This window comes from Trichosurus vulpecula, chromosome 7 (assembly GCF_011100635.1).
Source record: "Trichosurus vulpecula isolate mTriVul1 chromosome 7, mTriVul1.pri, whole genome shotgun sequence".
In the NCBI taxonomy this organism is placed as follows: Eukaryota; Metazoa; Chordata; class Mammalia; order Diprotodontia; family Phalangeridae; genus Trichosurus; species Trichosurus vulpecula.
In genome coordinates this window covers 241,356,236-241,370,582 of record NC_050579.1, presented here as the reverse complement: position 1 = coordinate 241,370,582, position 14,347 = coordinate 241,356,236, and the positions used below count along the sequence as shown (strand labels likewise).

The 14,347-nt window shown below is 41.8% G+C and overlaps 1 protein-coding gene across 3 annotated transcripts in view; it reads right to left on the bottom strand.

The window, feature by feature from the left end:
• XPO5 (exportin 5) overlaps positions 1-14,347 on the bottom strand; it is a 66,649-nt gene that overhangs the window by 10,837 nt on the left and 41,465 nt on the right. For all 3 annotated transcript variants that reach the window (XM_036767489.1, XM_036767487.1, XM_036767488.1), the window contains 3 exons: positions 14,023-14,122; positions 12,738-12,919; positions 2,518-2,618 (listed from right to left, as the gene is read on the bottom strand). In XM_036767489.1, coding sequence (XP_036623384.1) covers positions 2,518-2,618; positions 12,738-12,919; positions 14,023-14,122 — 383 coding nt within the window. The remainder of the gene's footprint in view (positions 1-2,517; positions 2,619-12,737; positions 12,920-14,022; positions 14,123-14,347) is intronic.

Sequence of the window (14,347 nt, the reverse complement as noted above, 5' to 3'; positions counted from 1 at the left end):
ATAGGTACCTTGTTGGTTTGGGATTCCTGTTTTGATTATTCTTTTGCAGGCTGAGCTAGATGCTGGAAATGAGATCCTACTCTGCCCCTGGGATCTAAGTCATACTGCGGCTGCTAGCTTCTGAAGTTTTCCCTTTCTTTGTATAACAACCAGGGCTTCCTCTATACTCTTCATAGGTTCACTTCTCACTCCACCCTGGATCTGTGACATGGACTGTTAAACAAGTGACAAAGCTTCCAGTTAACACTTGTTCCTGTTGTACTGCCCTGGTGTGGGTCTGAAGGTCCCCAAGTATGCATCTGAGACCTCTTTTTGGGCTGGTATGCAGCCTTTCCCTGGGTGCTCTGCTGTTGGGGCTCCTGCCTCAACCCTGTTCCCAGTGTCTGCAGACCTCTCTGTCTTCCTATGTTGACTTGGGTGAGAAAAAAGACTCGCTGTGACTTTTTCTTTCTCCATCAGAAGTAGGTCTGGCACATTTTACAGATCTGTTTGGAGTTGTTGATAGGAGCTTAGCTGCACTGCTTCTTTCTACTCTGCTACCTAGGCTTGCCCCAGGAAGAGAAGACTGTTCAGGTACATTGTGTTCTACTACTAACTACCTGAAATTGAAGTACACAATATGGGAATGAAGTGGTCTGGGCTGAGGGTTCAGATTCTCATGGGGCTGGCCAAGGCTTCAAACTGCTTTGAAACTTAAAAGTAGTTTCTTTGAAGACTTGAGAGAGATGAAGAAATGTACCAGCCACTTACACTGGTTAGTAATATACTTTTCCTATAGCACTCGGGACCACCAAAACCATGGTTGTTTGGTGTTGTATTTTACTTGGAATAAAATCTTCCGAAGTTCACATTTTATTCCTGCCCCAGTGGATCGCTCAGTGAAATGGATAATGGCAAACTGCTCATCATGTAGGGATATTTAAACTTAATAAAAACTTTTAAGAGCACATTTGAGTTTAATGATAAAGGGTATGGTTCCTTTAATAGTGTCAGTTTGCATTAGAAGGCATGCTAGTAGAAAGAAGTAACTATTCATATTATCAGTAATTCCTGGGGAAAACTAAAAAAAAAAAATTACTCTAAATGCCTGTATTTCAATCCACTTGAGGACCAAATAATAAAGACAGATAAGTTTTTGCCCTGAAGGGTATAGAGCAATTACCAAAAAGGCAACAATCCTCAGTTTCACTACTCAGCGTCTCAAGGCTGAGGAGACCAACATACTATTGTTGGTCATCTTTAAGTAATTAATTTTCACCTAGATTAACTCATAACTGAGAGGCTATTGTAGGACCTTGGCCTGAAAACTGAATACACCTTGTAACTCAATCATGTGCTGTTCAGCTTGGGCAGTCCGTGTGGTCTGAGTGACTGCTTAGATTTGCATTCCCTGGTGTCCCTTGAATGTCCAGGTTTCTAGTGAAATTTATCTGTGGCTAGACACCAAAGGAAGCGCCTGCGGGTAACTTAAAGAAAAAGATGCTATAAAAGTATTTGACCACTGGTCAAATAAGTTCAAATATTGAAAGAGATAGAGATATTTTACATAAACACTTGTTTATAAACTTATTAGTAGATTATATCATCTCATATACCAATGTATTTTAAAATAATTTTCTATTTATACAGAAGCAAACTAATTTTTTAGTCTAAACAGTCGCTCCCCAGATAGCTTGTGCTAGATGTGGGATGACTGCTATGCTGTATTTAGTACAATCCTCATTTTACAGATGAGAAATGTGACTCTCTGGTTAAATAGTAACAGCATCAACAACAGATAACTGCACAGAACTTTGGAGTTTGCAATGCATTTTTACTCTCACAATAACCTTGCAAGCTGGGCACTACAGGCACTACTACTATTAGCTCCATTTTAAAGATACAGAAACTGAGGAACATTTTCCACCAGTTTTACTGCTTTTGTACTTCTCTGGACCTCTTCATCCTGCCTTCCTTCCCCAGGAAACTCATCACTGGGAAATCTCATTATATTGTCAGACTGAATATGCCCGACTCCCACCTCAACGTTAAGTACCTTCTGCCTCTCTGACCCCATGTCCGGAGGGCAGGGCCATGGCTCCAGAGCCTCTATTTAAGGAGGAGCTTCAGAGCAGTCTTCTCATTTCCGACCAGCTATTCTGCTTCTGGACTTCGCCAGAACTCTGCATCAGGTCCCTGTACCTTAACCTCCCTCTGCTCCAACTTCTCACCTTCCTTTTGTGCACTGTCTTCCTTTATTAGACTCTTAGCTTCTCGAGGGGAGAGACTGTCTTTGTTTTTATTTGCATTTGTGTCTCTAGTGTGCAGCATACTGCTTGGCACAACCTAGGTCTAATACTCTTTTTACTACAATCTACCAATCTAGGTATATCGAGAGCACAGTAGGATGTTCGTGCTGCAGGAGCCAAACACAGCAAGCTGGTGATGCTGCTTTAGATGCATACTTCCAGAAATTCTTAAGAGTAGGGGAGAAGAGATTGGGAAAACTGAACTTAGAGGAAATGAAAAGTTTCTTACCCAAGATAGCATTCTTTTCTACTTCGAGCATATCCAAAGCCTTTGAGAAATTATCTCCCAGTTTAGCCAGTACCTCTGGTGTATACAAAGTATTGTGGGTTCTGAAAGAGAGAAGACGCTTTATATACATCTGTTTCCCCCAATCAGACATGGAAGAGGGACAGAGTAGAGATTGCTTTGTGCTGTGCATCAGCCTCCTTTTCTCAAACTGGTATGCAGATGGAAATGTTCTTAAGACTTCTCTAAAGAGGGGACAGGAAAGGGGGCACAAAGTAACCCTAGTGCTCTTCAGGAAAAGGGTTCAGAATGGAAGCCTGGAATTCTGCCATAGAGTATAAACATGAAATGTAGAGCCAAGGAAAAGATAGCCATTAACCTAAAAAACACTCCAGCAGGGCAACCTCAGCACCAGAGCTGGGAGATGACGTTTTCTTGAAACTAAAGCAGACTTTGTTCTGGCTACTCCAAGAGATCTAGGTAGGCTAATTAACATCCCAGGACGAGGAAGAAAGGAAGTAAAAGAGGAATTGTCCAACTTTTTTAGATGTTACACCTTCACTCCAACAAGTGGAGGTTGTCCTAACATCACCAGAGGCAAGTAGTCAGTATCCCTTGTTACAACAATCGCAAACAATTCTGCTTTGTTAACAGAAGTGTAAAGCTGTGTTGTAGGTACAGTCTTTCCTTAGCCCAATGGAAGATACATTTTTCCATACTCTGAAATAAATTTCATTATATCATGTGGTTGTTTTGTTAAGCATCTGACATTATAGCCACATAATACTCTACAAAACGTTAATGTCAACCCAAAGCAGAAGTGAACACCAAATAGGTAGCACACACTGCAAAACTTCATTTTCATGCCGGCCTAAGAAGGCTTTCCATTCAGGTAAGTCACAAATGTCTCCAACGGTACCAGTCTTTACCGACAGAAACGCTTACTTACGAAGAGTTTGATCTTGGACAACTGGCACCTCGAGACAAGGGAAATTTTGTTGCCAATGCCTACATTAGGAGACTAGATACAATCAGAGATACAAAGACCATTCTCATCTGAAACTTTCTGAGTAGAAAGAATCTGGCAGTAGAATTATCAGTGTCAAAAACCATCTGCCAGAGTCCTAAATAAACAGGGAAAGAAGCAAGTCGCTGCCAATTTCTCTCAAGACAAAGAAATCAGTTGTCAGTAAACGATGTAAAAAGAACCCACATTATTATCTCCAGTTCTAGTCTTCTTTACAAAAACTATTATAGCCACGCTTTCCCCCTCTGCTTGTCTTTCCCAAAACAGTGCCGTGAAGTACAGAGAGAGCTATAAACACAGATTTGAAAAGCTGTAGTTCTTATTAAATCTATCATTTTCCTTCTCTCACTAAACAGTTTTCCACTTAACATTCTCAGACTCAAAGGGCTGAGAAAAAGGCCACAGATGGACAGTCAAGGCAGAAATAGTCTTCTTACAGTTTCATCAGGCAAACTACTACACATAGCATAAGCTAGCCTGGCAGGATGACTGATTCTTAAAATGGGAAGGCAAAAAGGCAGTTTTTGCTCATAATCTAAGTAATGCTAGCCACAAGAACCACCTAACAGAAGCCCAGTGGTGGGTTAGAAACTACCAAATAGGAGGAGGCAGAGCCAAGATGGTGGCTGGAAAACAGGGACTTGCTTAAACTCTCCCCCAAATGCCTCCAAACACCTGTAAAAATGGCTCTAAACAAATTCTAGAGCTCCACAACCCACGAAATAACAGAGGAAAGCAGGTCTCCATCCCAGGACTGCCTGGATGGTTGCTGGGAAGGGTCTATGGCACTGTATTGGGAGTGGAGCACAGCCCAGGGTGGACCACACCAGGAACGACCAGGCTGGAAATAGACAGGGTGGAGCAGGGCTCAGGGCCATGAATCACTGAGTTGTAGCAGTTACCAGACTTCTCAATCCACAGACACCAAAGACTAAGTACTTAGCAGGTCAGTGGGAAAACTGCTGGATCTGGGTGAGAGAAGTTTATGGTCCAGCCCCAGCCCTGGGGTGGTGGAGGTGGTGCGGTGCAGCAGCTGCAGCAGCAGGAAGCTCCTGCGGCTGTTTCCAGAGCTCCAGAGATGGCTGCTTCAGGCCCCTGGCCCAAATGGCGGGAGGAATCAAGCAGCAGATCAGAATGGGAACGCAGGAAGTGCTTTGCTTGCCGAGAGGCAGCGTTCTCTTGCTTTTCCCTGCTCGGATCTGGGTTGCAGTCCTGGTTGGCAGTTCTTGGGGGAGGAGGAGCGCTGGTGTGGCAGTGCTTGCTGTGCAGAAGTAGCTCTGAAAATAGCAGTGCAAGACCCTTGAAGCTTGGGATAAAGCACTTGCCACTCTGAAGGCAGTCACACCCTGACAAAAAGCTCAAGGGTCAAGTAGTTGGCTGGGAACATGAACAGGGAGCGAAAACAGACTCAGACTCAGACTACAGAATCTTTGGTGACAAAGAAGATCAGAACATACAGCCAGAAGAAGTTAACAAAGTCAAAGAGCCTACATCAAAAGCCTCCAAGGAAAACATGAAGTGGGTCTCAGGCCATGGAAGAGGTCAAAAAGAATTTGGAAAAGCAAGTAAGTAGAGGAAAAATTGGGAAGAGAAATCAGAGTGATGGGAGAAAACCATGAAAAACAAGTCAATGACATCCTAAAGGAGACCCAAAAAAATACTGAAGAAAATAACACCTTAAAAAATAGACTAACTCAAACGGCAAAAGAGCTCCAAAAAGCCAATGAGGAGAAGAATGCCTTGAAAGGCAGAATAAGCCAAATAGAAAAGGAGGTCCAAAAGACCACTGAAGAAAATACTACCTTAAAAATTATATTGGAGCAAGTGCAAGCTAGTGACTTTATGCGAAATCAAGAAATTATAAAACAGAACTAAAAAAATGGAAGACAATGTGAAATACCTCATTGGAAAAACCACTGACCTAGAAAACAGATATAATTTAAAAATTATTAGACTATCTGAAAGCCATGATTTAAAAAAAAAAAGAGCCTAGACATCATCTTTCAAGACACTATCAAGGAAAACTGCCCTGATATTCTAGAACCAGAGGCTAAAATAGAAATAGAAAAAATCCACCGATCGCCTCCTGAAAAAGATCCCAAAAAGAAAACTTTTAGGAATATTGTAGCCAAATTCCAGAGTTCCCAGGTCAAGGAGAAAATACTGCAAGCAGACACAAAGAAACAATTTGAGTATTATGGAAACACAACCAGGATAACATAAGATCTAGCAGTTTCTACATTAAGGGATTGAAGGGCTTGGAATATGATATTCCGGAGGTCAAAGGAGCTAGGATTAAAACCAAGAATCATCTACCCAGCAAAACTGAATATCATCCTCCAAGGCAAAATATGGACTTTCAAGCTTTCTCGATGAAAAGACCAGAGCTGAATAGAAAATTTGACTTTCAAATACAAGAATCAAGAGAAGCATGAAAAGGTAAACAAGAAAGAGAAATCATAAGGGACTTACTAAAGCTGAACTATTTTGTTTACATTCCTACATGGAAAGATGCTATTTGTAACTCATGAAACCTTTCTCAGTATTCGGGTAGTTCAAGGGAATATATATATATATATACACATATATATATAGATAGATAGACAAAGGGATGACACCTAAAAATAAATAAATAAAATTAAGAGGTGAGAGAGGAATATATTGGGAGGAGAAAGGGAGAGAGAGAATGGCATAAATTATATCACATAAAAATGGGAAGAAAAGAATACTATTGTGCTATGAGAAATGCGGAAGATACGGACTTCATAATAACCTGGAAAAACCTACACAATATAATGATGAGTGAGCGGAGCAGAACTAGGAGAACATTATACACAACCACAGATATATGGATTCTGTGATGACTAAACATGATAGTCCTTGCTCTTCTCAGCAATACAAGGTTCAAAGACAACTCCAAAGAACTCATGAGGGAGAGAGGTATCTACATCCAGAGAAAGAACTACGGAGACTGAATGCAGATTGAGGTAAACTGTTTGCTCTCCTTTTTTTTCCCTCTTTTTTTTTTTTGGTTTTGTTTCTTCTTTCTCATGATTCATTCCATTGGTCATAATTCTTTTTTACAACTTGACTATTGTGTAAATAAGTTCAATGCAAAGTTATATGTAGAAGATATATTGCATTCCATGCCGTCTTGGGCGGGGGGGAAGGAGGGGAAAGAAAATCTGGAAATCAAAATCATGTGGAACTGAGTGTTGTAAACTAAAAATAAAAAATTTTAATTAAAAAAAAAAACAAAAAAAAAGTGGGAAGAAAAAGCAGTTCTATTGGAAGGGAAGAGGGGGCAGGTAAAAGGGAATGAGTGAATCTTGCTCTCATCGGATTTGACTTAAGGAGACAATAACATACACAGTCAATTGGGTATCTTACCCTACAGAAAAGTAGAGGGAAAGGAGATAAGAGAGGGGGGATGACAGAAGGGAGGGCAGATCAGGGGAGGAGGTCATCAAAAGCAAACACTTTTGAAAAGGGACAGGGTCAAGGGAGAAAACTGAATAAAGGGGGACAGTATAGGTTGGAGAGAAATATAGTTGTCTTTTACAACATGACTGTAATGGAAATGTTTTGCATAATGATACATGTGTGGCCTATGTTGAATTGCTTGCCTTTTCAAGGAGTGTAGGTGGGGAGGGAAGCAGGGAAAGAATTTGGAACTCAAAGTTCAAAAACAAATGCTCAAAAAAAAGGGTTGTTTTTACATGGGAAATAAGATATACAAGCAATGGGTATCTTGCCCTACAAGAATGTAAGGGGAAAGGGTATGGGGCGGGGGAGTGGGGTGACAGAAGGGAGGGCAGACTGGGGAAAGAGGCAATCAGAATATATGCCATCTTGGGGTGGGAGGGGGGAAGGTAGAAATGGGGAGAAAATTTGTAACTCAAACTTTTGTGAAAGTTAATGCTGAAAACTAAAAATATTAAATAATGAAAAAAAAGTGCTTGCTTTTGATTACCTCTTCCCCCATCTGCCCTCCCTTCTATCATCCCCCCTTTTTTATCTCCTTCCTCCTTCTTTCCTGTGGGGTAAGATATCCAATTGAGTGTCTATGTTATTCCCTCCTCAGGACAAATCTGATGAGAGCAAGATTCACTCATTCCCCCTCACCTGCCCCCTCTTCCCTTGCAACAGAACTGCCTTTTCTTGCCACCTGTATGCGAGATAATTTACCCCATTCTATCTCTCCCTTTTTCCCTCTCTCAATATATTCCTCTCTCATCCTTTAATTTGATTTTATTTTTTTAAGGTATGATCCCTTCATATTCAACTCACCCTGTGCCCTGTCTATACATACATACATACATACATACACACACACACGTATATTCCCTTCAGCTACCGTAATACTGAGGTCTCATGAATTATACACATCATTTTTCCATGGAGGAATGTAAACAAAACAGTTCAACTTTAGTAAGTCCCTTATGATTTCTCTTTCTTGTTTACCTTTTCATGCTTCTCTTGATTCTTGTGTTTGAAAGTCAAATTTTCTATTCAGCTCTGAGAAAGCTTGAAAGTCCTCTATTTTATTGAAAATCCATATTTTGTCTTGGAGCATTGTTACGGGCAGAGTTAGAGCCAAGCCCTGTCCTCCTCGGACCTCCAGGCCCAAGGGCCTGCTGAGATAAACTCAGGGCTTTGGGATGTGGGTGGAGCCAGGAGGAGGGGTCTCGCCTTTGTTGCCTCCCTGGCAATTCCAGGTCGGACCTGCCTGACCACGTGGAACTTCCGGCTCTCTGGCAGAGCATGTGGAACTTGGACCACGTGGAGTTTCCGGTCTTTGCCTGGACTGCCTGCCCGCAGGGAGCTTTGGGTAGTGTGGGAGGAGAGTAGGCGGAGTCAGGGTGGTCCTAGGACCCAGGTGTATTAGCTTTACCTGTCTTTCATTCACGTAACCAAAGAATGTACCTACGTCACTAAAGGTATAAATGTGCTGCTTGCTGAAATAATAAACGGAGTCATTCACCATCTTGTTCGGCTCCCGCCCCGTACATTGTCCACGAGATCAGGCCCTTTGCTTAGGCAGAGGCCTGGGGCTTGGGGGGAACCCCGAGCGTAGTCACGAGGCTTTGGAAGTCCGTGACAGAGCATGATACTCAATTTTGCTGGGTAGGTGATTCTTGGTTTTAATCCTAGCTCCATTGACCTCCGGAATATCATATTCCAAGCCCTTCGGTCCCTTAATGTGGAAGCCGCCAGATCCTGTATTATCCTGATTGTTTTTCCACAACATTCAAATTGTTTCTTTGTGTCTGCTTGCAGTATTTTCTCCTTGACCTGGGAACTCTGGAATTTGGCGACAATGTTCCTAGGAGTTTTCTTTTTGGGATCTATTTGAGGAAGCGATCGGTGGATTCTTTCAATTTCTATTTTAGCCTCTGGCTCTAGAATTCTCCTTGATAATTTCTTGAAGGATGATGTCTAGGCTGTTTTTTTTGTTTTATCATGGCTTTCAGATAGTCCAATAATTTTTAAATTATCTCTCCTGGATCGATTTTCCAGGTCAGCGGTTTTTCCAATGAAGTATTTCACATTGTCTTCCATTTTTTTCATTCCTTTAGTTCTGTTTTATAATTTCTTGATTTCTCATAAAGTCACTAGCTTGCACTTGCTCCAATATAATTTTTAAGGTAGTATTTTCTTCAGTGGTCTTTTGGGCCTCCTTTTCTATTTGGCTAATTCTGCCTTTCAAGGCATTCTTCTCCTCATCGGCTTTTTGGAGCTCTTTTGCCATTTGAGGTAGTCTTATTTTTTAAGGTGTTATTTTCTTCAGTATTTTTTTGGGTCTCTTTTAGGATGTCATTGACTTGTTTTTCATGGTTTTCTCCCATCACTCTGATTTCTCTTCCCAATTTTTCCTCTATTTCTCTAACTTGCTTTTCCAAATCCTTTTTGAGCTCTTCCATGGCCTGAGACCAGTTCATGTTTTTGGCTCTCTGACTTTGTTGACTTCTTTTGCTGTTTTGATCTTCTTTGTCACGAAAGAAAGATTCCAAAGTCTGAATCTGAGTCCGTTTTTGCTACCTGGCCATGTTCCTAGTTAACTACTTGACCCTTGCGTTTTTTGTTGGGGTATGACTGCTTGTAGAGTATAGAGTACTTTGTCCCAAGCTTGAGGGGCTGTTTTGTTGTTTTCAGAGGTATTTCTACACAGCAAGCTCTGCCACACCAGTGCTCCTTTTCCCCCAAGAAATGCCACTGGGAGCACGACTCAGATCCAAGCAGGCTGTACACTTCTGCTTGGATCCACCACTTATTTCCTCCCCCTAGGTGGGGCTGGGGCTGGAAGCAAGTGGAGCTGTAGTTCTTCTGTAGCTGCGCCACCTCCACTGCTCCCGGGGCGGTGGCCTAACCGTGCACTCCTTTCACTCTGTCCCCGCAGTTTTTTCCCACCAACCTTCTCTGTTGTCTTTGGTGTTTGTGGGTTGAGAAGTCTGGTAACTGCCACAGCTCGCTGATTCAGGGTGCTAGGGCCTGTTCCACCTGGCTCCTGGTCTGGTTGGTCAGGGTGCAGCCCACACTGGGCTCTGCTCCGAGCTCCGTGTGGTAGATCTTACCCCGCAACCATCCAGGCTGTCCTTGGCTGGAGTCCTGCTTCCCTCTGCTATTCCGTAGGTTCTGCAGTTCTAGAATTTGTTCAGAGCCATTTTTTATGGGTGTTTGGAGGGTCCTGGGGGAGAGCCCTAGGCAAGTCCCTGCTTTCCAGCCACCATCTTGGCTCTGCCCCCTCCAGGATTTTATTAATACAGTGCTCAAGGTCTTATAAATGGACTTCTAGGTTAGGACAGTGAGCATACTATTCACTTACATGAATTCTGACCCCACCTTCTGCTGAATGCCTAGTATATAGCATCCGGAAAACAAGGAGACACACTAAAGGATAGTCTTGTAATGAAGTTTCTGGATTATCAAAACAACTTTATCACCATGGTGCCAACACTATTTTGTTATCAAATGCTCTTCCCATTAGTAGGTACATATCAATTACAAATAAAGTACCTTCAAGCATAAAGTAAATTACGACTGATAAGATAAGCCTCTGGAGAACAAGAGAATTCTATGTGAAAAGTCAAGTGTCTCCTCAACTTTTACTATCCCCAACCAACTCACAAACCAGCCAATGAGTCTGTTTCAACCTAGATTCCAAATAACTAATATAACATAAAACACATCTTCTTCTACAGAGCCTAGGGCCAACCTTCACCTTCTTCCCTGAACAGACAAACTTAGAAACAGGAGATATTGTCAATATCTTGGCTATTTACCTTTATCAAAATCCAAATCTGGTCTGTTTAAAAAACAAAAACAACAACAAAAAAAACAAACCAAACAAACTGAGAGGCAGCTAGTGGTGCAGTGAGTAGAGCACTGGCCCTGGAGTCAGGAGGACCTGAGTTCAAATCCAGCCTCAGACATCTGACACACTTACTAGCTATGTGACCTCGGGCAAGTCACTTAACCCCAATTGCCCTGCCTCCCCCCTCCAAAAAAACCCCCAAAACCCAACAACAAAAACCAAAATAACCTGTCATTCTTGGCCCCATAGCACCACCTGGACTCTCCTTAGGAAGAAAAAGTTGCTGAATCAACATTAAATAAAGCACCTATTCACGTTACAACTTTGGAGTTTCTAATAACACAGGAATCTGGGAATATCAAGGTAATATATTTCCTTATTTAACTTTTTTCAACACTCACAATTTGGGTTCTACCCACTGAACAGTACTGCTTTTCCTGCCTGCTTGCTTACTCTTACTCAAATACTTAGGTTCCCTAGAAATCTAGTTAAGAGGAAGACTGAAGAAGGAAATGACAGACTCTCTATGTCTTTGTTGTTCTGTGAATTTATCACTATATCAAATGTCACCATGCCATGACAGATGAATCTTTTATTCTTAGGAACACCAAGATGGCAATAATTTTTTGTCTACCTAAATTTGTAATGCATTACCCTCCCACCTCAGTCCTGCGACCCAATTCACAACCAACATTTCCTGTAGAATAATTTCTCTGGAAATCAAGACAATGTATTAACACACATCAAGACAACAAATAGCTACCTCTAACGTATCCAGAGAGCTGACAAAGAATCTTTAATGCTGCTCTTCTAGACAAGACGAATGTGGGACACCAGATGGACTACCTGAGATACGAGAATTTTGGATTGCCTGATTACGTTCTGATGCATTGGTCAGCAAAGGAACAAATGGGCTTGGTGCCCAGTCCCAAATTTTTAACACAGACAATACTAAAAGAAATAAGTAGACATTCAAATTCAACTCTGGACAAGTGAGAACTGGATTCCACTTCTCCCTCTGAAATACTTCGTTGTGACAGTTGCCCCAAACCTAGGAATTACATGATACCTGCAGTTTCCAAGCATACTTATTTATGACACATCTCTTTCTACTTGCTTCATAGATTAAATCATGGAGGGTAGTGTAGGGGGTAGTCACAAAGACCTTTGATGCCTGATGCCTACTGCCTATGTGGCATATCATTTAATCTCTCAGTCCCCCAGACAACTTTATAATAATACTCAGTTTTGAGGGAGATGCTGATTTGCATTAATAAAGGGAGTTTTAACACTGGGAGCACCCTACATAGATGACATCACAGGTTCAACTCAGCCTCCTCCTCCCTCCCCCCAGATCTCAATAAATGAGGTGGAAGATATGAACAGCTCCATCAAATGTCACCTTTCTTCTTTTCAGCTCAGAGTCAGCAGACAGATTTGGTATACTTGTAGTCTTAATAGCTGTTATAGTCAATTCATATGAATTTCATTTAGAGAACCACAATGACAAAGCACAGATTGCTCAAGTGAGCAGATACTTTTATGTGCGTCATTCATGTTTATGTCAAGTGCAGCTCAAGGTGAAAAGGGTAATGAAGATTGGGGAGGAGTAAAGAGAATAGCCATTTTGGAAGAAGCAGTATAGACTTCTTTCTACTCAACATCAAAACCAGGTCAAGTAAGAAATGAAGCAATTCTTTTCACCAAGGTTTCACAACTTCTGGGGTTACTTTAGGAAAAGGAAAATGTCAACAAAAAACCAGACTGGAACCAGTCTAAGTGCCAGGACACAATTCCATTGATTCCAATAAGAGAACACATAATAAGGCCATGCAAACAAACAAGCTTTAAGTCAGAAAATGACCTATCAGTTTGACCCACCTTATGAGAGCAAGCAAATTGTCGAGAAGTTTCAGGACCTGCTCGGTGCAAGGATTTCGAAAGATTGGATTGCCACTTGGAGTATAGCCAAGCACAAATCCTCCAGCTTTAGCCTCTTCCAGGTCTGTGGGCCAGCGAGCTCGTTTTACAACGCCCAGAATGGTGTACACACAAAAACTTATCTATAGCAAAAAGAAAACAGAGATAAACAGAAGGCAAAAAATGATAGAAAAAACTCTTCTTAGCAAAGGCTTATTTAGTGCTTTGGCAAAAGCAATATGAGGCCAGCGAGAAGGTGAAGATGTCCCCTCCACTTGCTCACTGGACCTTGTTCTCTTTAAGCCAGCAAAGCCCAAGGGGAGTCCTCCAGCCGCCCCTTTCCGGGCCGGTGGTAGCCTCTGGAAACCTGTTTACAAGCTTCCCCACCATGAGGATACCTTCCAGGGTATGCAACGACCCTTCCACAGGAGCTTATGACTGGAAGATGTCTTGGTGCTAGTCGTGCTGAGTCGAGTGTCTGCAGGATATGCTCTAAAAGGAAGTGTTTGGGTCACCACTATCTTGTCTCCCTGCAGCACAATGCTCCGAGGACTGACCGCAAACCTTGCTCCTGTAACAGGTCTGAAAGTGGATTAACATCTCCAGGGCGACCACTGTCCTACAATGGTGCTCGGTGGTTTAGAGTTTGTTTGGCTATCATATGGCCAAATTACCAATCTTAAATGTTGACTTCTTCGATTCTACTCCAAGAACAAGAGTCAGTAGCTCATGCAACATCAGGGGAGGGAAGAAAATTCCCATCACAGTACATTCCTTGTCTCCAACCCACATAGACTCACTTGAAGTTTTTCTAAGTCTTGGATTCTGGTTTTCTAATTCCTTTCCTTGTATTCTCCTAGACTATACCAATTCACCTTCCCCAGCAAACTGTTATGAAGACCTTTATATGGGGCTGAAACAACGCTGGCTGGGAGACCATCGATTTTCTGTGATTCATTTTCCTCTGATTCATTTTCATGAAACTTTCTATTTCAAGTGTTATTTAGAACATTTTGAAGTTAAGTAAAAATCAGCTATTCTACTGTCTGAACACAGCTAAAAAAAATCTCATTTAAAAAGAAAGAAGCAGCTTAGAGCAGCAGCGGCAATATTTCTAGGTCACTTCCCAGAATATCAATGGGAGAGACTCAGGACTAGCAGGACTATGAGACTGGAGAACACATCACACAGCCACACGCAATGATCAGTGGAGAACTTGCTTTCCTAGAAAAGGCTTTTTACTTACTCGTGAACGATTTAGACCATTGGCATCTTCCAAGCCTGGTTCACAGATTTTGTTATCAGCACCCACATAGGCAATAAAAGCATCAGCATCTGATAACACTCTGAGGTTTGGGCACAGAGGAGAGAAAATGTTAGTCATTATTTTCATAGTTTCAACCCAAGTGGATGCAAAAAAATCTTCTTGCCAGCCTGTACTCCACGCAATGTTGGAGTTATACAAATGTCAGCATTCTCTTCCATAAGAAGAGGCTATGGTTATTTTGCACTATAGAGTCTGTTTCAATGGAGAGGAGTACAAATAGTTTAAATAATTTTTTCTTATTTAA